Source organism: Gallinula chloropus (assembly GCF_964237585.1).
Source record: "Gallinula chloropus genome assembly, chromosome: 19".
Classification (NCBI taxonomy): Eukaryota; Metazoa; Chordata; class Aves; order Gruiformes; family Rallidae; genus Gallinula; species Gallinula chloropus.
The window spans coordinates 5,553,941-5,580,256 of NC_140104.1; the positions used below are offsets into that span (position 1 = coordinate 5,553,941).

Here is a 26,316-nt window from a genome sequence, read left to right on the forward strand (position 1 = left end):
TAGCAGCTCTAAGATATCCTTTCATTGTGTTGGATGCTTGCTTCAGCAGCATTACTTTTTTCCCAGTTCAGCTCACATTCTTTGTGAGAAAGCCCCAGCATGGGAGGACACCAGCCTGCCTCCACCCAAGTAAACCTGTAAGTTTACAGCAATAACCATCTTCTCTTCATTGTTTGCACAACCTCTGAAGTCAAGTGCAGTTGGAAGATGTATAATCAGTGTTACAGAACTCTCACTTACAGAAACCTTATTCCAGGTAGTTACTATACTTGTTTGGCATTTACAATGAGCAGAAGCTTGGGTGTGTTTTTAGCACTTAGTTCATCTACAGCCTGCACACTGGGGTTTCATTCATTATTGGAAAATTACTAAGTACTTCTGAAGATGTCTTTCTTGCTTCTGTCAAATTCCTTCTAGTGTAGGATTTAAAGGAATAATTTTTCAGGTTCTTGGTGGTCTCTTCCTTCGCTTGATGGACTCATAGTGCTGAGGTAGAGAAATACAGCTCAGTTGAAGCTTTGTCATCTTTTGCAGAACAGAGGACAGTAATATAGCTTCGTTTTTAAAGCACCGATCTCAACTGAATGTATAGAGAAAGGATAGTTGATACACAATGGAAGGCCATATCTGACATCAAGCCAGTGACCTGACCCTAATTTTATTTCTCCCATACATATGGTAAAGAAACATGTCTGGGTTGGCTTACCCTGTGCATCTGAACTATAAAAGCTGATGCAGAAGTTGTCCAGGCTTTTAGTTGTGCAACCAAGTACAAAATTTGATGTAGTGATCTTGCACAATATTTAAGACTGGGCTTAAAGGGGAGTGTAATGATTGTTAGAGTCCTGTTTCCAACTACTCTGCCATTGCTGGTTGTCTTCCTTGTTCTTCTCTTGCAGTGTCAGCATTGCTGCTCCAGCTCTTTCAGCCCCTTCATGGCATCCAGAACAGACTAATTTGTGTTTCTTCCTTTTGAGCCATATATATGTCAAGAAATTTCTCACGTGATGCTCTCATCCGTGCACCAGTAACATGCACCTACTGCTGCCCTTGGCCTAAATAATACTCACTGTGTAAAGATGTCGTTTGTTCACACCTAGCTTTAAAATCTCTGCCACTGAAATGATTACAGGAAGGCTTTCAAGTCCAGTGACTCCTGAGGTCTTTCTGTGCATTTTTTTGAGAGTTTGAACCTTTTCCTGAGGCTGCTGATGAACTATCAGTATAGTTAGGAATCAAGAACAGCATGTAGGAAAGGGACTCTGATTACTCTTTCAGTGGGTAAGTGCAGATGTCTGACTTAAGGAAATGGTGTTCAGGGAGGTCCTGGAAACCCCCCAAGAGACCAATAGACAATTTAGCAGGTCATTATATCTCCTGTGAGATCATGATTTGTCATGAGCCTTTTGTGAAGGAAAAGGCTAATTTACAGTCTTATTGTGTAGCTCACTGGAAGTGTCCAGCGTTTTGAAAGGCTCAGAATGAACAATGTGGGTGAGAAGTTGTGTACTCCACAGTTCCCCCGGCAGTAACAGGGAAGACTGCCTGCAATCAACCCATGCTCTTTGATCCTTCCTCATTCTCCAGAAAGACCAAGGACAAGAAGGAAGTTGTTTTTTTTAATGGTTGTAGGTGAAAGCAGAGCACATCACTCTGGGTTGACTGGAACTGAAAGCAGTCCACCTATTCCTGAGAGCCTTGCTACTAGCCACAGTCTGTGTAACCTCTCTTGGCGAGTAGCTCAGGCTCACACGTTTTGGAGAAAGTGCTTGTAGTCTTTTTGTTACTTGGTATTTGGGAGACAGGCTGATGTGGAAGTTGGGGTAAGAAGGGACATAATACAGTAAAACCGCAGTGGTAGTTCTCACCTCGGAGTGGCAGTTAGAGATGGGTGGTTATGAGACACACAGAGCCTCAGCAGCGCTTATTGGGATCAGATGTCTGAAGCTGTATAGTAGCTGGCTTTATAGCCTGGTCCCTTCCTTTCAGCTGTTGTGTGATCCAAAAGTTTTCTCCTCTCTTTCTCCCACTGCTGTGCTGGTTGGTTTCACATCTATCATGATGGGTCTGAAGCTTTGTGCAGCTGCTGGAAGAGTGTTTGCCTTTGCAGCAGAAGGCAGGTCGCTCTGTGTCACTGAAAGAGTGCTCCCCTCCCCCAGACTTGGCTGTTATTTATGCAACGTGATCTAACCCAGAGTGGCTGGGAGCTGATGGTCCAGAGTTCATTTCCAGTTATTATTGTAGTACAGTCAGTCTGGTTAGAGGTACTCATTTCCAGCACGAAGCATATACCCTTTGAAAGCATAAACAAACTCCAGATCAGTTTTACTTAGCTTCATGGACAAGTGTTTCAGCTAAACAGGAAGAGCCAGCTAGAGTTGGAAGCACTGCAAGGAGCTGATTCAACAGTCATCCATACTCCACTAAGTAAGGTCCCTTCCAAGAAGCACTAAGCTCTGAAACAGTGGTGGAAGATTGTCTTTTTAGTCTCTAGACACGTATTGAGTACCGTTCTTGGCACTGCCTCAGTATGTGTTGGAACTCCTGATCTAGGGCATGGCTGGCTAAAGCATACGTGGAATGACTTTCTAAGGTTGGGGGTCAGACCTCATGGCCCAAGCAGATGTGGTTATTCTGTCTTTAATGGCCTGAGCAATTACACCTGCTGTCACAGCCCTGTTATGGTATGTGGGTGTAGCTACACTGGAGTTCCGTCACCCCAGCTACCACTAAGCCAGCTAGTCATATTAACTCCAATGTGGGTTTTTTTTTCCTTATTTAGGGTACTACTGGAAATCCTTCGTAGACAAGATGATCCAAGGCCGCAGCCTTGAAGGCAAATCTGTTCAGAAGTTGTTGGTGTGGCCTCCTACTTTGGAGGTTAAAGAGGCTGAACTAAGTGAAACGCTACCAACTAAGGTCCAGTGCTGGGGTCCCACCTTTGGTGTTGGTGTAGTCCCAACGTCAGTAATCCGATTGTAACTTTAGCCAGCGCTGAGTCAGTAAGGGTGCTTGGCTGCTACTGTACAGCCTCCCTCAGCTCTTATTTTGCTGTCTGCCAGTAGAGTAGTCTTTAGATTTGAGGCTGCAAAGACACTTTGTACAGCTCCGTTTCGGTACTTGGAGATAACATTACTTGACAGTAGTTGCCTTTCATTGGCTTGTTCCAGGTATAGTAATCTGTATGCTGCCCTGGGAAGCAGGGGGTCAGGCAGCTCATGGAAACAGTCAGCACGTAGGCTGTTAAATTCAAAGGCAGAATTTAATAGGGCAGCACAGCCCCAGTGGGGAGTTGGGCAAACAGGTCTCACAGGTTCCCAGACGCAGTCCTGTGTGAGCAGAGCACCAAGGCTGCAGGACCTGGATGCTTTGGTAGGAGCTGCACGGATGCTTTGTAAAATGAAAGTTTAGCAGTTGAGGCTCCATCAAATACTAGAGTGTTTAAGCTTTGTTTAACAAGAGTCCGTTGGAATAGTCCCTAATTGGAGTTCTTTGCAGGTAATTAAATTCCTCCTACTGATCCATGAAATTCAGTTTCTAACCAAAGCTAAAGAGCTTTGCTTTGGTCTTTTCTGTAGAGAGACACCAGCTTGGATTTTGTGATCCAACCATTTCTGCCCTGTTCAGGGAGCAGAGATCACATCCTGCTTTGTCTCTGTAGAGGAGACTCCTACTCTTCCTGTTGCCTCCCTCATTCTCTTCGTGTTCTTGCAGAATAGCAGGGGGAGTAGGAAGGAAGGAGAACTGGTCCAGTACAAAACCTCATTCAACACACAGTCAAAGAAACCCTGCAACTGAGCAGCAATTTTATAGCAGTGAAATGGTGCAACTTGGGCACATAGCTTGCCTTGATAACTTCAAAACAAAATCAGGAAAAGGCAATAAATACAGCCTTTCTGCAACATCATCCTTCTGCCTCATAGCATTTCCCCACATCTTCACGTTAAGCCTGAACTAGTTCAACTAGTCCTTTGTTCTCATTACCACAATGCTGACTCCTCAGCAGGATGGTCCTGGGCTTTCAGAGAGGACTTCCTACATGGAACCCACTGCAGGAAAGTTCCTCTGCTGTTTTCAGCTAAGTGGAATGCTGTTCTCCCTTGTCCCTAGTAAATTTCTCAGGCTGTTAAATTTCCCAAATCTTCAGCCTTCTGCAGACCCTAAAGTGAATGCAGTAGGAGTGCGAGTACTTGTACACCAGGAAATGAGGAGTGTTTGGGAGAGGATGTGATTCTTCAGTTGAGGGTACCTTGAGCAGTGTTGGAATTTGTGTTCATTGTACTGTAGCCCTGATGTGTGATGTGCTTACCACGTTGCATGGGAGTTGGTCTGGGGATGCATGGCTGATGCAGGGCATGTCTTGGACCTCGTGGCCCAGGGTCTCTGTTCCCTTATGCTGTCTTTCCATTTGTAAATCAACCACACCTCACGGAAGTTTGCTGGATGTTCCTGCTACACAGGGAGCAGTAGGAAAACCTGAGGGCACCTGGGGCTGTGGGAAGAGAGGGAATTGCAAAGATAAGCTGAACGGGTTTATATGTGTATTTTCTGAGAAGGAAACAAACTCAGTGTGATTCCCCTTTACTACTGACATACCCAGCCCTGGAGGAGAGATAACACTTGTGCAATCCACTGACTCCATTTTATTTTTGAATTGTTTTAAGAGTCTTTTCTAGAGCTGAGCTGGGGGTGACCCGCTTTCTACTTGGCAGCTGAATCTCAGTTATGCTTGCACAGAGTTTTTGTGCCTGTATTTTGTGCTTCACTGCATAGTACGTAGCGCTCCAGAAGCATTCTCTAAAATTGATGAGCCAACTGAAAAATGTCTGATCCCTGCTGCATGGCAGAACACACCAAAGTTTTTCTTTTTTCCTCTTAAAATCTGAACTATGGAAGCTTGCTTTCTAACTTCAAAGCATTCTGAACAGAGTGGGCTTTAGTGTGTTTTGTTCTTTTTGACAATCCTAAAATGCAATCTCATCGCAGCTTGTTAAATTAAACCTTTTTTTAAAAGATACTGTCAGAGAACGTGGCAAGTTGCCACATTCCAGTTAAGCAATTTCCTATAGCTGACATTTTTTTTAAGAAGAGCATAGTTTTCTCAGCCATCTCCCTCCCCCATTTCCACAGCAAGAAGCAGAAAAACCCTATAATGCAGAAGCCCCCCCACAACCCCCACTCCTATTAATACTTCAGATTGGGAGTGAGTGCTCTGTAGGAAGCTGTGGATGGCTGATGTCTGTCAGTGCACACTCTGTGTTGTGATTCATTGTGTAGCGTGAAGATCTCCTGATTGTCAACCTCTGATCTCTTGGAAACGTTAATACAGAGTGGGGGGAATGTCTGATACTGAGTGTGGTGTAAATATAAAGTACTCTGTTTTAGTACTTCCTGAATGGATTGCATGGTTATAATCCAGGTATAGAGCAGAGCCCAGAACTCTTATAGCTGCCTACCTCTTAGCTGCTCTGGAGAAATGTGTTGCTGGTGTATGACGTGCCCGTACAAAAACAGCGGATGAAGGATGGGGTGTGCAGTAGTACAGAATCTGCTCCCAGGGGCTAAAGCCTGTCCAACTCTGTGATGCTAGTTCTTAGGCTTCTAACTGTTGGCAAACAGCTTTACATAAGGGAATAAGGCTTTTAGTGAAGAGTTTTTGGTCTTTTTCTCACTCTTATATGGCTTCTCACGGGTCTTTAGATGCATTCAAAGAATCCACTGCTTTTTGCAGAGAAGTTGCAGTGGAAGTAGCGCCATTGGCAGTGGCTTGGAGCAAACCCTGCTTCTCATCATGAGAAGAGAATGTGGAGCCAGCACTGCTGTATCTGATGCAGTGGTTCCACTTGAAGGCCGTGCTCCTTTTTACTGGGGCGAGGGGGTCTCAATAACTGTGCCGCTGAGTTGAGTGGGTGGCTGCTTGTCATGTGAAATCAGGGTTTGGCAGGTGCATTTAGAAACTGGGTAACTGATTTAAGAGCTGAATATCTGCTGAGTAATTGAAAAGGAAGAAGGGCAGGCAAGTCCTCAAGGTAGTGAGTAATGCTATAGTTTCCTATTTTAGGGTGACTACGCTCAGTCCCCTCCCTTTCTCTTGTCAATTGAAGAAACTGATTGGCAGTGGCAGTTTCGTAGAGACAAGATTCAGCATGTGGGTTTTTGCAGACAGGATATGGAGCTGGACTCCAGAACCTGAAACACGAGGCTGAGGACCAGCTTGGGCAGCCGTATGGCTTGTATTGAGCTGCCAAGTACCTGTGCTTCAAACCTAACTAAGCAAAAGGCTGTGGTGTCAGCTGTGCTGTCAGGGTTACAGGTGGCACAAACAGGACCTAATCTGTCATCTGGGAAATGGCTCTCAGATGGCTTCAGTATTCCTTGAATCAGGTCACAGCTGGAAAGCTAGCAGTAGTCTGCTGCTCATTATTTGCACATTCAAGATGATACTGTAAGCAGTCTAGCTGAATTTATAAATTCCTTTTGCCAAAACACAAAAAAAGGTAAATAAGACTTTGAGGAAAGGATGGAGGTTGAAAGCTGGAGTGGTTTCTTTTGTTTTAAGACACTTTGGGTTCAGAAGTGGAATACTAAAGAAGGATTTCTGATACTGAGGGAATCCTGGTGGTTTGTTCCCTCATTGTGTGACTGAGCAGACGTACGTTTTGTATCTGTGGAGATGCTCGGAACAGAAGAGCTTGGGAGGAGAGCTGATTCACTCTGTTTTCTAACTACTGTCTGAACCAAGTGTTAGGAAGGCTGTATGTGGGCACTGGCTGTGCTGATGAGATAGGGAAGAAGCTGTCTGCTGCGCTGCTGGGCCTCTCAAATGTTTGTAGGGCTTCACTGTATTTCTGGCTGTGTTACTCTGGAGAAGGGCTGTAGGAAGAGTTGCTCCCAGCAGTGCTTTATATCGTGCTGGCAGGAGCTGTGGTAGAGTACCAGCAGCATTTAGGCTTCCACCATGCAGATGTGGTGTCTCAGTTGTGAAACGCATCCTGGGGATGTTAGTGTTTTCAGTAATGCTTAATTGATTCATGTCCCTTCTGGAAGGATCAAGCCAGAATACTGTAAATTTGAGAAGTCTGAAAAAAGCATTGCTGTATAATGGTGAAAAATCTCAAATGAATTTGTATCCAGCACTCAGAACTGTCAGTTTGCAGGCAGGAAAATACAACATAGAATCCCTTTGTCTTTCCCCCTCCTTATTTCCATGACAAAATGGCATACAGGCTTGTTACAATGGCTTTTTATTTTCTCATAAGCAGTCATGGTTTTTTTCTTGTTTCTGGTTGCTGTCGCTCAGTGGAGTCCATGCTCAGATGCAGTCATCTGAACAAGAGATTGAGCACAAATCCCCAACCCAGAGGCTGCTGAATTTATTCTCCAGTGGATAATCAGAGGAGATACTTTAAGGCAAAAGGGATATAACTAAGCGCATGTAATATGAAAGGGCGGGTGAAGGAGTGTTTTAAGAATGTTTCCTAAGGAGAGTGTATGGTATAAAAGCTGAGTTATGTACAAGTTGTGAAGCTCAGCAGATGAGTTGATTGAAGAACAAGTCTATAAATCTCGTGTAAGAAATGTAGCTTCAGGCTGATGCTGGGATTGTTTTCTGTGTTTTGGGGTAGTCAGGAGGTCTGGGTAGAAGTGATGGCAAATACTGTCCACAGGCCTTTTCCCTGTCCCCATTGGAGAGAGAAGTCAGGCTCAGATCTTTCACAAATTCTGCCTAAAATCATTTTTGACCCACCCCCACAGCCCACCTCCTTTTCTGGCGAGGCACAGACAGATGTGCTCTAGGGACTTTCGGGGAAGGTCACAGCAGTAATGGGTATTGTGTCCGGCTTCAAGATGCTAAACCTGGAGCCTGTTGTCTTGGTACATGTGTGTCGATTTAGATCTTTCCAGTCCATCCTATGGTGCCAGGAAGCTCTTGTAGTATTGGCTGCTGTGTGGCTGTTGGCTGCATACGTCTCCTCTGGACTTTTCCTTGTAGAACTGTTTCTAGGTCAGCAGCTGGATTTTCCCCACTTTCTAAGTAGGTTTTGGTGAAAGTCTCAGTCACACAAACCCTTCTTTTCTGGGGTGGGAATCTGGATTCAGGTGTGTCTGCTCTGAATACTCTATTTGTACCTCCCCACGATTGAAACCCCGTGCGGTTACTGTAGGCAAATGTTTACTGGTGAGACAGAGCCGCACAGAGATTTCTGGAAGAACAAAAAGCCAGCACTGAGCCATGGCAGCAGCTTTCTCATGCAGTGTCTGTGAAAAGAGAAACACGATCTCAGGCTGTGCCAAAATAGCTCCATTCTTTCTAGCGGAAAGCTAATAATTTGGAGCATTGCACGGAATAAGGTTTCTTAGCTCGGATTTCCCAGGGTGCAGAGACACATCGCTTCAGCTCGGAGACCTGCAACCTGCTCCTACCCACAGTTTTAACTTTTTTCTGTGTAAACCTCTTCCCCAAAGCCCAGCCCAGCAGCAGTTTGGGGAAGTGTATGTGTGTCGGAGGGAGGGGGTGGAGGTAGAACTCTTGAAGTGCTCAAATAATTGATTCAAAGGAGCAGAGGATTTGATTTTGTTGTGTTTTCCTTTCCACTGCTGATAAGCCCAAGTGCTGCAGAGACCAAGCTGCTGCTCTGTCCCTTACCCAGCCAGTACTGGAGGGAATGGAAGAGGCAGGAGGCTTGTGAATGTTCCTTAGTTTATTGAGGCTTCAGAAATAGAACTGTGTAAGGCCAAAGGGAGATGGTTGGGAGGGCAGCGGGGAGAGAAAGGTGGAAAAACCCCTTTGGGATTGGGGACAGCATCCCGTGGAGGGAAGGAGCTCAACTCCTTCAGACTGTGTGCTAGGAACTTGCAGGCTGGCCATGCACGGTGTTACCCAGTCCCTCCTGTCTGAGAGCTGTGGGTACTCAGGACCTTGCAGGATGAGGCTTTCAATGAAGAGGAAAAGGAAGTGCAAGAATGTGACGGGGACCTAGAATTAGTCATTCCCTTCCTGACCTTGCTGAAGGAAATGTCTGGCTTTATATTTTTTGCTGTAAACTACTTCTTATTTGTGCTGCAGGTTCACACATGCACAGGTGGTTGGCTGCTTCTCTCTCTCCTCCCACACTGTACAATCAAACATTGTTTGTATGTTCTTGTACAGATAGCGAGAACGATCAGTGCAGCCGTAGAAATGATGGAGGATGTTGTCTTTAAAGGCACTTTAAGCATTGAATTCTATATAGATCCATGAGTTGTAACACAGCCTGTACCCCCCAAAACATGACCTGGTGTTTCCTCTCCAGATTCTGGATGTTTTGTGATCTTTTCTCTCTGTCACTTGCTGCTTTCTGGCTGCAGTCACTGTAAAGCCGGCGGGGGACGTGGGGTCATTGTTTTCTTTATGGGCGGAGAGATACAGCAGGTTTGCCAAGACACTGAATAATGATAGGGAGAATCACAGTATTAATAGTGTCTTTGGTTTGCGTTCACCTCTGTCTAGCTTCATGGGTTACTGCAGGCAAATTGGGCAACTAACAGTTTACCTGCAGTGCTTGGAGAAGCCTGTGTTGCACTAGGATCTGAGCACCTCACAAATTCCTCCCTCCTCCCCATCTCACTGAAGTAGTAGTACTGTGTATGCTCTACAAAGCCAGGGGCCGAGCCTTGAAGACTGTAAGATGTGGAACCATCAAAGTATGTAAGCTCCTAGCATCACTGTTGGATGATACAGGGGATGTGGCCTGCTGTGCTTTGCTTTGGAGCGTGCAAGAAGGAGAGGAAGGACCTGAGCCTAGCTTTCCCCAGCTGTTACGAAAGTTTATTCAGGGCTGATCTTTGCTTGGAGCAGGGAGAGTGAAGTCTTTGATTTGTTGAGGCTCTCCAGGTTTTTCAGCACTGTTACAATTCAGGTCAGTGTCTCAGTGGATGTAGAATCCCTGGAAAGATCTCAGGAGATCCTTTCTGCTGTCTTGCTAAAGGCAGGAGCAGCTCTGCTTGGTCACCTTCTGACAGATGCTTGTTAATGTATTGTTAAAAACCTTGGTTGAGGGCCAAGGCTTGGTTGAACTAGGCTTTGCAAAGCCTCAGCTGTTGAGGACCAGGTTCCGGACTGAAGGTGATACTTGTCCAGATGGTCGCCCAGTTTGAGCTGGCCGAGATTTGGTTCTGTGTGAGCAGACACAGGATGTGGGGACCCTGTAGAAGGAGTCAAAGGAGTGAGAACAGGAGGTGTGCTGTTCTTGGACAGAGGATTCTTCACTGCAGGGCAAATCTGTGTGCCTGTGAAATGGTGCGCACACACCTATTTCATGAGTGGGTGTGACCCTGGACAGGTCTGTGGGCCAGCCCAGAGTAATGATCTCCTTCAGTGTCCCCTTTGTGCAGGAGGAAGCATTAGTCACTTGTGCTCCATGTGGGAATACAGTTAAGCCTGGTGAAACATGGCTGAGCTGAGGAATCTGGATGGGTGCTGGAGAGAAGTCTGAGCTGGGAGGGTGCCGAGCTGCAGATCTGATGTGGCAGCTGCAGGCTTGTGCTCAGCAAGCGGTAAGTACGGCTCTTAGTCTTGCAGAGCGTGCTCAGAGTTCTATTGCAGTTGCATGTCCTCAGGTTATAAAGGAAGGGGAAGGGCTTTCATTTTTAGTGTGCAGTGGGTGTGAAATCTGTGATATTTAAGCAGAGGACTGCTCCTGCAGCTGCATCAGGCTCAGATGCCTCCCTGGGATGAAATCTTTGAGGAGAATCGTGTAATCAGGCACAGGGAACCACTCGGTTGTGCGGTTTCATCCTCCCGTTCCCGCTTGTAGCTGTGGAGGCCTTAACTGAGTGTTTACTGCTCTGTCTGCTGGGATTGTGAAAAAGAAAGGAGGGGAGAGAAAAGGGGTGGTGTGTGGCCTCCAAGTGACCCAGAAATGATGCTGTCTGCATCATCTGACAAAGCAGAAATAACACTGTAGTGTTTGGGCAGTGGCTATTGTGTCAGCCTGGGGCATGACTGAAGGTTCAAAGGAAAATCCATCCATCTGGTGTTCATCTCCCTGTCCCTCTACCTCTCTGTACTTTCATTTACTAATTTCTGGGTTTTTTTCCTCCCCCAGACCAACCCTTGCCTGTACGCTTTTCTGCTGGCCTCTGCTGGGTCCTGTTTTGCAGGGTTTGTTTAGCAATGCATTGAGAAACTATTTCCTTTTCTTTTATAAGCAAAACCAAAACTCCTTTAAGTCAGCCCAGACACCCAGGTTCTGCAGAAGCAGCAGCTGTCGGTTGTGTCTCTGCAGAAGCTGCTACAAGCAAGGCTGGCATTGAAGCTCCATGCACAGACCCTCAGCACAGTGCCCTGTCCATGGCATGGTCTGAGGGTGGTACCCCCATCGCACAGCTCGTTCCCACCTGTGTCACCCTTCTGATTTCTCTGCTGTTCAGAGGACTCAAAGTTCAGTCTGTCGTCACTTGTTTTTAGAACTGCTTCTTGACTTTGTGTGGATTGGTTTAATCCTTCCTCCTCTGACTTTCTTATTTTTAATAAGGCCCTACCACATGAGGTCTTGTGAGTTTGTTACTGTTCCTAACCTGGTTTTGGCATTCAGAGCAGTGGCAGCGTTCTGCATGCTGGCCTTTTCAAAGCAGGCTCTGTCAGTGGCCCAGCACAGCGGTGACCTCCATACTGGCTGCCTCTGATTGCACTTTCATAGTGGATGGAGAGGTGGATAGGAACAAGACCCAAGGAAGTGCATACTCTGGCTGCTGTTGTAGCAGGACCAGACCTGGAAGCTGAACTCATGGCTCAGGCAGGAGTCTGATCACTCTGCCACACTTCTTGATGAATGAGTCAGCTGGGTTCAAGGAAGTGAATGTGGATTCCAGAGACTGCAAGTCAGAGTCTGACATGTATGTGAGCTCCTTTTCTCAGATACCATCTCAAATAAGCAAATTAATCTGCTACCAGATACTTCTTCGTAACGTCTTATCTGCTAGCTTGGTTTTACTGATGCATGCCTGCTGAAGATACATGGCAAAATATCATTCTTGAATGGATTCAACTCTTGTCTTTGGGGGCAAAGCCATGTGGGTGAGAAATACTGACCTCATTTTTTTTAGGATACAGATAATTGCTTGCAATTTGTTGTGCATCTTTGCTTCTTATTTTGCGTTGTGAATTTTGTTCCTGTGCAGCTGTTGTATTGCATTGGAAAGAGCTGCTTGAATTCCATGCTGGATTCAAGGTGGCTCTGAAGTTTGTGAGATTAGAAGGCTCTCCAGCCACATCTTGCATCATCTGAGTGTTCTTAATAGAAGCGCAGATGGGAAGGATGGTTTTCTGTGTGGTCGAACAAAACGTTCTAGGAAGAGGTTTGGATGAGTTTTCACTGCACAATCAACATATGTTAAAAGGGTACAGACCCACTCTCTCCATTTCACCAGGGAGATTTTGTTTTAAACCAGTCAAAAAAAGGCATTGGGTTAGTTCTTCCTATACTGGAAAGGGAACAGTCCACGTTGTCCTAAGGCACCTTTATACGTATACATGCAACAAGCTAGTCCTCTGAACACAGAGGGGAAATGAGAATTTCATGGGACTTTGCTCCTCGGTGATGCTGCGATCAGATGATGATAACAAGTCAGATAGCTGGGGGCATTCGAGTGAGTCAGCTGCTTCAAACTTCAGATCACAGAAGGAACGGCTCAGTGTTGGGTTGTGCAGCGTGCAGGAGTTGCAAAGACGGTTGGTTTGCTGTTGGTTGGAGGGTGTTGTGGGCTGTTAACTTTGAATCCGAACTGTTGAGGACGGGTGGCTGAACAGCGGCTATGCAGGCGTGCATGAAGAGGCTTGCCCTGTGTCTGCACATCCCTGGCCAAGCTGAGACTGGGAGCTGTGTCTTGTGATGCTTCATCTGTCAGCTCCTGGCTCTGCGGAGTCTGAGGGACAGACCAGAATAACCGCAGCACTATTTCCCACGGTGATTCTTTGGCCTTACTCTCCTCCTCTCTGGTCGGCCACTTTGTCCTCCTGTGTTTCTCTGTGTCCCTGGCCCCAGATAAATGTTGAGGCTCAGCAGCACTCTGGTCACAGATGGGGATGGCCATGTTACTGTGTGCCAGGGAAGGTTCTTCTCTGGGATTGCTGCATTTCAGGCCAAACTGGAGAAACCAACCAGCTTTTGTATTACTTCAGTGTTTGCTGCTTTGCACCAATTGGGAATTCCCCCCAACCCCCCACCCCATTCCTGTGGTGTGTGGGTCCTGTGGCTCTCTGGTGATCATCTTCCCAAAGCCCACGAAAGAGGGTCTCTCCGTATGGCAGTTCAGAGACAGGCCTCTAAGGCTGAGAGGGAGGTGACACCCGTGTTTCAGAAGTGCAGGACCTTGCCCTGATGGCTGCTGGGCTGTACTGGGGGGCGAGCAGCCACATGAGCCTTGTGCCGGCTGGCTCAGGAGGTGGTGGTTCGTTGTGTGGCCGTCTGCATGGGCACCATGAGTGTACATCACAGGTTCATCCCCAGCTCTCAGCTTTCATACCTCAAAGCAAGCAGCCTTGCATGCAGAATGGCTTGCTCTGTGAAAGTGAAACACAATTCTTTCCCTTCCATGGGCCAACTCAGCTGCACATTTTTTTTAACTCTGCTGCCTTTGAAGTAGGTGTCCTGAAGTACACTCATGCTGCTGGGCTCTGAATGGCTGCTGAGATCTTTATCGGTTTCTCACATGGTTGCTGAGCATGACTTCAGAGACAAATTTGGCAAGTCAGATTCTGACCTTTTTGTGTTCTCTTCAGTGCTCAGGTTGCTCAGGATTATTTTTTTGGTGTGTCTGACTTTTTGGGTTTGTCTGTATGATGGCACTGGGGAAAAGAGAGACGAGTCAGCCAAAGGTGTGAAGTGAATCCACTTTCACTGGATGCCTTAAAATGACTCATCTTACTTTCCCCAGTGTCCCATGCAGATAAACTCTGAGCTCAGAAGTTTTGCCCTCTGTTTCAGGAGGTAAAAATGCAGAACCTGCCCCGTGGTATGAGACACTGGTCCAGCTAGCACAGTGTCCCATGACAGAGGTAGCTACTGCCTGCTCCCGCCGAGAGCGCACTCGAGCCCTCTGGGTCCTGTTCTTGGCAGGAGGTTAATAGAGAGGTTCCTTCATGATTAATTCCTGGCTGAAGATAGATGATTTGCGTTTCTCTTAGCCACGTGTAAGAGCTGGGTCATACATTGATCTGATCCTTTTAAAACTTAAGCTGCTGGCTCATTAAATTGCAGGCAGTAAGTGGTGGTAGCTCGTCTTCAGCATCTTTCTAAGTGCTGCTGGAGTCCATGAGATTTCATCTCCTGGGAGAGGAGAAAATACATTTGATTTAGAACATGTGCTTGATTTGTTGATTAAATAATGACAGCTGTTTGTTTGGATATGGGAAAAAAACCCTCTTCTAAGCCTTGCGTATGTTTCAGGTCATGGAGAAAAGTTGCAGGCATCAGTGAGCAGGACATTGCAAGCCCTGTGAAAATGTGAAAACAATGGCTTTTGGTTGTGAAGGGCATGGCTGAATCTGACTTAGTCTGCAACTGTTGATACTCTGAAGGACTCTGCTATACCAATGTGTCAGCAGAGTCCCTCTGGCTGTCCCTGGGTTGTTTAAGGTATAATTTCCATTTTGTGCCTCAGTTTCCCCTTTTTTCTGAATTGAAAAGACTTGTTCTCACAGCATATACAGTGTATTCCAAGATATGTGGATTAAAAGCATGAGGATAAGATAGGGGAGACTTAAAAGTGCAAACTCTTCAGTACTCTGCTCCTTTCTCCGTGATTATTTGGATCAACTGCATTGAATTCAGACCGATGGGTGCTGGCCAAGTGCAAGGGCTGCAAGTAGGTTTAATGTCCCTGCCTGTGAATGACTTCTGAGGTAAAGTACCACTTTGTAAATGTGAGTAAAGCATAATTGACAAGGAACTGAGGGACAGTTTACCCCCATGTGCATGAAACTTAACTACTCTGCTTCAGGGCCGTAACTGGTGGCATTCTCTGGCAGATTTAGAACATAACTCCTGTTCAGGTAACCAGGGGTCAGACATACTTGGGCTGCCATTTGAGGACTGAGCTCTTCCAGCTCATGCTTGCAGTACCTCCTTGTTTGCCAAGGACTCCCATGTCCTGCACCCTGATGTCAGCAAACTAGGGGTACAGATGCTGTTGCTTTCTTGTGATGTGCCCGCAGGAACTTGGGCGAGTTTGGGATTTGTTCAGTCACTAAAACTCCTGACTGCTGGCTTGAGGTCATGGATACAGGCGAACTGGTATCCCCAGAGATCTGGTGTTTGCTTTGTATAAATCAATTTTAAAAAAAACAAGCCTGGCAGTTTTTCTCCTAAGCATGTTGGGCCTGATCCTCACATGAACTGTAAAGGGATATCCATTAAAAAAGTGCTCTAAGGAGGAGAGAAACGTGCATCCCAGCCCGTACCTTGGTACCTTGCAATGTGTGTGCGGTATGTAAAGCAGAAGGGGACCGGGCACCCATCTGTCAGCTGCACTGGACAGAGGAGGAGGGCTCTAGATGGGCTCCAGTTGCTGCAGGCAGCGATGTACTCCAGCTGCTCCGTATCCTGCGGCTGTTGTGGTTCCTTCCCACCTCTGTGGGTTCAAGGCAGTTGGAGAATTGCTGCTTCTCTTGGCTTTGCCATTTGCAACGAGTAGGATGTGCTGTTTGGCGGACAGGCAGTGAATAGCTTACTACTGGCTTTATCTCTGTCTACTTTGTGGTTGGAGACCTGCATGTTGTTTGTGGGTTTTTATGTGCGTCACTGAACCCAGAAGTTTTATTATATTCTCAGAAAAGGGTTTTGTAACAGCTCGGCTATTCAAGCCAAACCATGTAGTTTAGCTAGAAGTCTGGGCAGGAAATAACAAAATGAAATTCATCCTAGGGGAGAAGCGTGGTGCACGTAGGGTGGGAAGAGAATGCAAATACGCTATTTATAGGACATGGGGAAAACAAATTTGGACTTGAAGAGTAAATGTGAAGGAGTTATCATGGGAAAACCAGGCTTGGTGATCTGAGATACTCAGCTCTGTGCTGTCAGACTTCTTTTCCATTTGTGAGAGTTATATTTTTGTTCTACCCCAATGAAGAAGAGAAGCCTGACATTGAAATCTGTGCTGCACAGTGCAGCATGGCCCTTCCAGCAGTATCCTGATAGGAGTTTATGCCACGGATGGGACTTGTCAAGTGAAAATATTTGAACCTGTATTTTTTTAAGCAGTATGAAAATAGTTGAAGACAGCTCCTGCTCCAGGGAGTTTATGCAGTACAGGCAGAGCCACGCGCAGGGGGAAGAGGAGGCAGATAATTGAACTTGCTCATGGCCAGGCAGCAGGTCTGTGGCAGAGCTTGGAGTGGCATCCGGCTCCCTGGGGCAGAGGCCTGGTCTCTTACTCGTTAAATGTGGTGCTTCTGGTCATATGGTGACACAGGTGAGGAGATCGTCTGTGGGGAGGGCAACAGGAAGGTCCTTCCTCAGAACAGCGTGCTGTCCCTGTGATACTGCAGACTGTCAGAGGATAACATGGGGCCGCATAGCTATTGGTGTAATTTCTTTAACTTAATTTGTGCTTTTTAGTTTATAAACAGACGGTAAGTGCCCCTCGCCTTCCACTGTGGCTCTGGGAAGAGATTCCCGCACCTTCTCTTGCCACTGTCAGTGTTTGCGGTTCCCTGCTTTATCCTGGGCTTTATGTTACTTTTAAGGCATTTGCATATAATTAGCATTATGTGTAACTAGGCATGGAGTTCTGGCTTTATAGAGTATGCTGATAGCTCATCCTTCTTCCAGGAAAGTAGATCGTGCCTGGTGGGAGGCCCTGCGTGGAAACAGCAGATGCCAGTCGGACTGAGGAGCCAAGCTGCTGTTCTTAGGCATCAGCTTGTCTTGCCAGGCAGTGCCAGCTTCAGAAGCACTTTGCAAACACTCATGCTCCTTTCCCTAGGTGCTCAGCAGCCTTGAGGTATATGCCCAGGAATGGGGAAGGGGTCAGGTGGCCCAAGGGAAGAAGCGGTAACATACCCCAGAACCCTGGGAATTCTGCATACCACCACCTACGAACAGCTTTGCCTGTGGCTGGATTTTGTGGTTGCAGTTTGTATATCGAACTGCATACTGTCACAGACCCTCACTTAGAATGGCCTCCAGAAAAGAGAGTGCTCGGGTGATTTCTGCCTGCCTTCCCCTTTCCATGAGGTATCTATGGCACAGCAGGGAAGCTGTTTCTGATTTACGTAGGCTGGCTTGTGGTGTACTGGGGGCTATCGAGTAGTCCTCAAACTTCCTGCAACCTCTGTTTTCTGCCTCTTAGTAGGGCAACTTCCCCCTCTATTCCTACCGGTTCTTCACCACTCTTATTGCCTCCATCCCTGCTCAGTGTTCTTTGTGAACTTCATGTGTAGCCCACGGCTTGCCAAGATCCCCCCTTCTTTTCAAAGAGGGGCACATGTCTTCCCTCGTTTCTGTCAGGGCTTCAGCTGTTCTGTTCCTGTCCTCAACTGCAACAAAGTCAGCTCTTTCTTGTTCTTGTCTCTTCCTCCCTAATGTCTTTCAATAGAAGGAGCCAGAGTTGCAACATGGTACATTTGAAACAGAACCAATAAGCATATTGAGTGGAGTGAAGCCCTAATGATGAGAATGCCAGTCTTTCCTGTTAAAAACTGATTTTTAGGACAGACAGGCAAAACTCACAGTCAGGGTCCATGGTCATGTTCAGTCTAAACCATGGAGCAATTGCTTTAACCATCAGAGATGGTATTCCCAGTGTCTCACCTGGCAGGGGAGTCACCTCCCAGCTGCACACAGGCTGGTTTCTCATGACTGGGTAGGTCTTCAGGCAGGGCTGCACTGCGTCTCTTGTGGGCCAGCCGGCAATACTGCATCAGAACGTGTATGATATGAAGCCAAACGGCAGGGAAAAACTATAGGGGGAAGCAGGGATGATTTAAACCAAGTGCTTAGCAGGAACACACTGGGAAGAGCATCTTCAAGTTCATTTCTGACCTGAGTGAGAGAGCTCATCGGGTAGGTGCCTGTGGCGAAATACGTATGACAGTGAGAAAGCAGGAATTGAGGCTGAGCCAGGCAGGGACCTCGTGTGTGCCCCTGGCCTGCCCAGAGCAGAGCATGCTGCAAAAGAGACGTCCTAATGTATGGGAGAGCACAGTGGAAGGCACAACTGTGCAGGAGCATGTACCTGGCAGCAAGTTGAAGGATACAGGTACAGGCAGGACAAGCTGCCACAGTGGTTAAGTTGCAGTCACATTAGCATCTGGCATGATGCTGAGGGCGTGAGTGGGCTTGTCCCTAACTGGCAGTGTACAGGCACAGGAGCAGGGCTGTCCATGGTGCCTGGGCCTCTGCTGAGCCTCACTAGCTCATCCCAGCCCAGCTGGCTTTGGCATTACCGTGGCTGTCCATGGGGGCCTGTCCTCCGCTGCTCTGCAGCATGGTGTCTGGCTAGAGAAAGCAGACAAAGGGTGGAAAAAAGGAAGTGCTGTCGTCCCCTTTCTTTAAAAAGAGGTACTGAGAACAAGTGAGTGGGATTTCCAAGGTAATTTCTTTTTGCATCTTGTGCTCCAAAGCTGCATTAGGAAGTTATGGTTTAAAGGTTCCTCTGATTTCAGCTGGGTGGTCGGAGCGTGAGGGCAAAGGGGCGGTTGGTTCTGCTGGGACGCAGCAGTCCATCCATCGCACAGCTGCCTCTCCTGAGACTGCTGCTGCTTTGCATTTCTGTATTCATCACATGAAAAGCTTCAGTCACTTTTGTATTAACCCACAGTTTGAGAAATCCCAAACATGATGGCACTGCTGTCTGAATTCAGGAGTGTGTGGGCAGAAAAAAACTTCTTGTTACACCTTATAGTTGTGAGGAGTCAGATTGCTCATAAAGCAAAACCCTCAGGTCCCTTGACAGGAAAGCACAGGCAAGAAATGCTTTATCAATAGCTGCTGGCTTTCTCGTCACACAGACCTGGTGGTTCTGCTGCAGCCACCCTCCAAGAAACACCCTGTATCTTGGTCTGGGGCTGCCACCACCACTTGTTCCCCACCTGCAGCTGAAGCCAGCGGAAACCAAGTGATGCTTCACCTGGAAATAGCTTCATTTTGAGGTTGTGGCCACAAACATCCAGCTAGATGTGCTGGACTGTGATACCAAGGTGGGGGTCACTTCAGTCAGCCCTTGCTGCAGCCCACTGCCATCACCAGGGTGGCTTTCAGGGGTTGGCCTGTGGCTACCAGGCTCTGGCCATGTGCAAAGACTGATACCCACAGCAGTTTGGGTCCCAAGCTGTGGCTATAGCTATAGCTGTAATCTCATCAGCCTGTTTTAAAGAACAGCATTAGCAATGTGGTAACTTAGCAGAGTGTAGTTCCCCTGTGTGAGTACTGGTCAGTGCTTGTTTATGGTTTCCTGCGTTCCTGTGCATGGTCTGGTGTTATCCCCTGCAAAGCCTTTGCTTATTTAGCAGGGTTGTGTCTAAGAGCATGTGGATCAACCTCATGATTACACATTTGCAGGACTGGGTCGCAATAAACAAACTGAGAGGGAGAAGGAATTTCCCCCTTGAAGTAAAACAAGTGCTTCCCATATACTGCAAAGGCAGAGCTGTGTTTGTCCCAGGACAGTTACTATGAAGCAGCTTTCCCAAACTGATGAGCAGGCCACAAGTGTTACGCTCCATATGGGGGTTGTTCTGTTGAGATCAAATGCAATGTCTATATTCCCTGTTATACCTGAAATATTTTGAGTAGAAGCTTAATAGGAGAGATGTTATAGTAGTTAGATAACTTGTTTGTTTTTTTCCTTTTCATCTGTAGTCCAATCTTGTCCCAAATGCTGAAATGTGTTGGCTGAGAACATGTTTCAGTTTATCAACCCCAGATCAGCTAACTTTGTTTTGAGATGTTAGTTTGTTAGGAAGGTTTTGAAGCTTAAGGCTGCCCCATGGGAATGTGTGACATAGTGAGAAATCTTTTGAGAGTTTGATAAGCAAACATAACTTACAAATAATAATCCTTGTTTTACTTCTCTCTGTCTGAAGTGATGCTCAGGTGAGGAAAGCTTCCAAACACAGCTTTAGAATAGAAGACGTACAATGGTCATCTGATCCCACTGGCCTTAAGACCATTGTTTTTCATGATGATTTTATAATAGGAAAGCCCATCAGATAACAGGCTTCGGAGTCTTTGGGTACTTCGGCTCTTCCAGCCCAAATGAAGGCCAGATGTGGGACAATACAACGACCATACGGGATGAGAGGCAGTAGCCCTGCCCCTTAGGCTGGCAATACCTGCAGCACCCAGAGTGTGGTTGCAGGTACATGTGTAGTGCTTTAAAGTGAATGTAATTAATGGTTTCAAATGCTTTGGATGTGCCTTTCATATTTTGGCATGGCACCCAGCCTCTGCACAGAACGGGTTTGGAGGAGAGTTCTGCAGTGTCCTGAATTTCAGCAGAAGGCAGGAGTCAAGGTGCTGTGTGTGAGGAAGGTGCTGCCCTGAGTGCACTTCCCTGAGGCCTTGCAGGAGTGTGTCATTTATATGTGGTGAAAAAGCCCTGCGTACAGACCAGCATCCCCTTCAGCTCGGACCACATATCCCAAGGAACTTAACTCTTTCCTTTCTGTATCCCAACAGGTGAAACTGATTGACTACATCCACCGGCAGCGGCAGTGTAAACTGAGTGTGCCCCTGAACGACAGGACAGCAGAGCTCAACAGCTATCCGAGGTTCAATGACTGGTTAGACATTGTCAATGTGAGGAAAGAAGTTGTACAGGTAAGGGGAACACAACCCTTGGCACAGAGCGTCCTGTCCTTTAGAGTCGTTCTAGCTGCCTGCTGGGCTGAAGTTGTTTTCCTTGACTTGCTTTCAGGCAAGGTGGGAGTGTGTGGGCACACAGAGGGACCTTTGGTGGGAAAGTGCTTCCTCTGTTCACATTTCTTGATTGGATGTGTCCAATATACAGAGTTGTTACAGCCTAGAATGTTCTAATTTCTGAAAGCATACGTACCACAATTGTGAGTGAGTAAAGGTCCAAAGATAGCCACTAGCTCTGGGTCCTTCTAAACTTAGACTAGCCAGAGGGGTCAGAGTTTATGAGTTTGTTCCAGGCTTGAAACTCTGCGGCCTCACACAGCATTCAGACCACAAAATCAAGTGGACCACAACCCAGTAATGAGCAGGTGGCTTTTGATCTGGATTTTGACTGGGTGGGAGTCTTTGCTCGGAAGCGAGAGAGGGATTTTTCATTTTACCTCCCCTTGTTCTCCCACTCCCCCATGGGTGAAGCCTCTGGTTCAGACTGATCCCAGAGATCATTCCATCAGTGTGAAAGAATGGAATGAATAACTCTGCTGTGGTGGTCTGTTGGTGGTGGGCAACAGCTGCTCATGCTCACAGACCGTGGCTCCTTCTGATCATTACAGCTTAATTCTTAACATGTAAATTGCTGGCAGCTTCTTTACTGCACAGACTAACCGGACACTGCTGTAATCAGAAATGACTGGTTAAGCCCAGGCCCCTAGCTCCTGGCTCTGGTGCTGTTTTTTTTTCCCTGCCGCTGTGTTTCAGTGGTTCCTGGGCACTGCAGGGCATCAGATTTATTCCCTTGGGTCTGGGCTGTGCTCAGTTTCCCCTGCCTTCTCCATACTGGGGATGGTTCACTGCAGTGTAACATTAATGGTGATATAAGTAGAACTCAGTCTGCTGATGGCTAAACAGAGCAGAAAAGGTTTTTTCCATTCTCTTTCCCATTTTTGGCTCTGCAGGCCAGATCACAGTGTTCTCATTCTGTTTCCTTTGATCCTTACACAAGCAAAAATTTCTTGGACTTCAACGATCTGCCCGAGTCAAAAATTCAGCAAATTTTCATGGACATTATTCCAGCTTGGTCCTGATGTAGCTGAGCAGACTCTGGGAAAACAGGATGAGTTCAGGAGCGAGTTGTTCCTTTTATTCACTGCTATTTATTCTGCATGCAATGCTGCGTGCTGCCTTCCAGCCCTGCAAGGTTTTGGGTAGCACAGCTGAACGTGCAGCAGTGGCAGAAAGGAGACAGCAAGTGACAGAGAGGACAGAAAAGCAGCCTGTTGCTGTGGCCAAAGTGCCAGGCTCACAACTATTGTTGGTTTCTAAGGTTACTGGAATTGCCTGAGCCTAAAAGAATGTCTTTGTAGCTCTTTTTTTAAAATCCTTTGTTGTGCCTGCAGAACTGGGGGAAGGGGCAGGGGGGTGGACAGTTCAAACCTGTCACATCCCGGTAATTCGGGGAGCACACAGTGTTGAGACTGCCCTTCCCTTTGCGTGCTCACTGGGAAGTGCCAACAAGTTCGGTCTGGGTCTAAGGCAAGAAGAGAACACATTCTAGCTGTTGCCTGCTGCTGGCATGCTGTCCCGGTACCCTCTGCCGAGCAGTGACCAGCATCATAAGCTGTGTCCTCCTGTTCTCTGGGACACAAATGCAGGCAGCATAGACAGCAGTGTACCCAGTGATACTAGCTGCATGGTTGTCTCAGCCTTTGAAATTTCCACATCCAGTTTGTGGAGCTGCAGACAGGTTCTGATTCGGCTGGGCAGGAGAACTGCAGCACCCATTGGGTCATCACGATGATTTTTGAGTAGGCATGCTGGAACAGGCTGTGATCCGGGGGCAGTGGAAATAGCTGCCAACTGCTCTGCTCCTGCAGTTATTTCCCACTCTGCTGTCTCACTGCTCAGAAGACAGCAGTGCAGTTAGTGTTTGAGGCCAGGACATCAGCAGGCAGGCAGGGGAGATGTCTGTCCGTCTGTCTGAGCTGCCTCTCAGAAGTGTTACAGGGATCATGGGATCGTTCCTGCTGTTGCTTAGATTTTATACAGCACGTGAACTGCAGCTCAGCTGAACGCTTTCAAAATGGAAATCACTGACAGAAGGAGCTGCAATAGGTTAGTTATTAAGAAATACAGAATGGTTTCCCTGAGCTTTATGCATGTTACCTGCCTTGTGACTGGGGAGGGGTGGTTAGGGAGCCTTCAGAGAGATGACTGGGGAGGTTGGACTGTGAAGACGGGAACACCTGAGTCCTGTAACCCTGGTTCTGTGGCTGCTGTATGAGATACCCTGGGGAATGCCTTCCCATCTCAAAAGTCCTGTCAGCTCACTTTAAAACTGGAATAGTCATACTGGGTTTCCTTCTTAATGCTTCCTGAAAGTGCTACAGAGAGAGCCAGCCCCACAAACGCTGTGGTAGTGTTAGGCACGCAGCCCTCTGTTCTTGAGGCTTTCAGGCTCTAGATCTAGTTGAAGTGCTGAGTACCTGTAGAGTCTTAGAGCTCCAACACAGCCTTTCCCTGGCCACCTCTGAGGCCAAATAGGTACGATGCAGAAGGTGAGTGGCTCTCTTATGGACCACTGCCTGTTCGTGGGCCTCTGCATTTTTAAATGGTTCTGATTCCCTTTGCGTTTCTGGTGTTGCTGCAGGGAGTATTTCAAGATTGTGCTAATCTGTGACATAACACCTTTGAAAAGCAGCCTAGTTGCTGGCAGTTTCTTAGCTCAGGGTTAGAGAAACAACAGTCTTTTTCTTTCTTTCTCCTTCTCCCCCTCCTCCCCCCTCCCCATTCCTCTCCCAAATAAAGCTGCCGTGCAGGGAAGCACAGAAACTCCCAGGCTCTCCTGTCAGAAATAGAGCACTGGCTCTAATTTAGAATATCTGCTGACTCCTCTAGTCCAGAGTGAAGACTATTTTTGCTCAGTGACTTGCTCTAGACATTGTGAAGCTTGAAAGCTCTTGCTGTTATAATTGCTGTCTTCTTGTCGGGCTCCTTTCTTTCTTTGAAAACCTATATTTAAAACAAGAATAATGACTGCTTGTGAAATCCGTTAGTTCTGAAAGAGATTATAGTAATAACAATGCACTGTTTGTGGCGTTGGGCAACAGCTAAAACTCCTGTGAACATGGATAACAGTCAGCCGGTCACGCTGCGGAGAGTGAAAGGGCTGTTCTCTGCGGACCTAGCAGACTTGGAGGTAGGTGGTGAAAGAAGCTTCAGGTTTGTGATCCTGTTTGCTCTTGTGAATACACAGCTGAGGGGTAAGGAAGCTTTGAACCCCTACCCCAACTTGTGCTATTTCCGTTTCTTTGTTGTGCAGTTGCCAGACAGCTTTTATCGTAGGAGACAGTGGCGAGTGTAGAGCGGGCTCTGCTGAGGAGCTGGGCTGATGGTAGTCTGTGACTTTCTAGGAAATGCTGTAGTCCTTTTTTTTTCTGGCAGTGTGTCCTAGAGATTTATTGTCACTGTGTGCCTGTAGTTTGACACTGTAAATGATGCATAAGTGGATAAATGTGGTGGTTTGAAATGGGGAAAAGAGATACTTGAACTGAGAACTGGATAAAGCAGGACAAGGAACTATACAGACTGAAGATACATTTAAGCCATGTAGTGGTCTCCAGCGGGTAAAGGTTGCTCTGAAAATGGATTTAGTTCTAAGTACACTGATCTGGATTTTTCTGCTCCCTTTGAGAGTCTGAGTACAGAATTGAGTGAGGAGTGGGAGGGAAAGGGGATATGAACAGAGCACTGTCCCCATGCAGGCTAATGGAACAAGTCTCTTGCTATTTACTAGGTTCTGGGCTTGGGGCACATCTACCAAAAAAAGAAGATAAAAGCAGAAATCTCCATTGGTTTGTTTTCTTTAGCAGAGAGAAAAACCCTCTCTGCCTTTACTGTTGTTCTTCCCAGACACGCCACTATTATATTTGTTCCCGCATATAACTTGTCACCATCTTGCAAAGTAACTTAAGAACATAGTCATCTCCTTATCTTGGGAAACGTGTCCGAACCAGCCCTGCTCCCCATGTAGCAGGGGTTCCAGTCAATCAAGTTTGGAAAGCTGGCTTTAGCCTAGATAACTGTCACGCACAGGGAGGGGCAAACCCTGCCGCTGGGAGCTCTGGCTGCAAGCTGGACTTTGCCAGCAGTGAGACTCTGTGGGGACAGATGAAACAGGACTGCTGTGGGGTCTGCTTTATGGCTGCTGCTTTGCAGGGATCTATTTGACTCCCAATGCATGTATCTTTTTTTTTGTAATACTTCCTTTTTGCTCATGAAACCTGCCTTGCTCCCTGATTAGCATTAATGCCAAAGGCCTCCTTTCTTGTAGGTAGTCAGGAGTGGCTCCTGAGCAAGTTGGGAACAGTGCTCAGCACTGGGGAGCAGAGGGGGAAGGCTTGTGCCTTGAGTAGGAACTGTCTGCTAAGGGTCTCCTGCTGCCCTGTGGAAATCTGTAGAGGCTGAGGCATTGCCACAGGTCGGTTCTGTGAGCCTGTGGTGGATGGTTGTGCTTGCTGGGGCTGTGGTGTGGCTTGTAGCATGCTGAGCCGGTCAGGCATTGGAGAAAAAGTGTGGGGTTTGTGTGTGCATCCTGACTTTGGTCGGGGGAGTAGGAGCAGCAGATCTGCCTCAGCTGATCAGGTTTCCACAGCTGTATCCTCTCATCTTTGTCAGCATATCTACGGGAACAGGCTACAAGGACTTTGGCCATTTGCTGGGGATTTCCATGGGTCTGGCAGCAGAAGCTCTCACTGGACTGCTAGATAGCAGAGCTCCTGAATGTGCTAATTGTGTGCATGCAAATTAACTCTGTCCTGCAGGCTTCCTGGACCTAAAACCCCCATCTCCATGCTCCAGCTGAAGGACTTTCCCCAGCATAAAGAGCTCTTGGGAAGTATTGTCACCAACTGCCAGGGTTCCCTTCTCCTGCCAAGGGTCTGGGGGCTGTCCCTTGCACAGCCTCCTTCACTGAATTGCTTGTGGCTGGAGGTCAGCGTGAGGCTCACGCTGCCCCTCAGGATCTGCAGCAAAACGCTGCAATCGCTAATCCATCTTCCACAGAAAAGTAGTAAGTGACAGCAGCCATCCCTCCTGCAAAGAGCAGGGATGCCTGGGCATGTCAGCTCCTTTCCAACCCTCCTGTTGTGTGAGAACAGTGAAGAGGGAGATGTTCTGTGAAACTGTAGCCTGCGTATGCTGACAGCTTCATGCAAGCTAGAGATTTCATGCGAGAGGCCCTCTAGAATGCCCCTAAAATCTCCAGAAATGTGCTAATACGGCAATTTTCCAGTACTTCCTTCACTGGGTACCAGAAAACCAACAGAAAATAACAGCTAGCAGGCACAAGATGTTCTTAAGAGCATCCTTACATGCTTTGCTTAGAGCTATCAGTGGGAATTTAAGCACCTTATGTAATGGGCTTTCTTCTAGCATCTGCTGCTCTACGGGAGGATGATTGGTGAGGGAATGTATTGATTTA

At 47.2% G+C, this 26,316-nt stretch overlaps 1 protein-coding gene across 1 annotated transcript in view; it reads left to right on the plus strand.

Annotated features, from left to right (window-relative positions):
• The window catches only part of LOC311199025 (kinase suppressor of Ras 1-like), a gene marked incomplete at both ends in the record, with an annotated part of 51,356 nt that overhangs the window by 15,778 nt on the left and 9,262 nt on the right, over window positions 1-26,316 (plus strand). Inside the window, one exon of the mRNA XM_084273070.1 lies at window positions 20,661-20,801. Coding sequence (XP_084129196.1) covers window positions 20,661-20,801 — 141 coding nt within the window. The remainder of the gene's footprint in view (window positions 1-20,660; window positions 20,802-26,316) is intronic.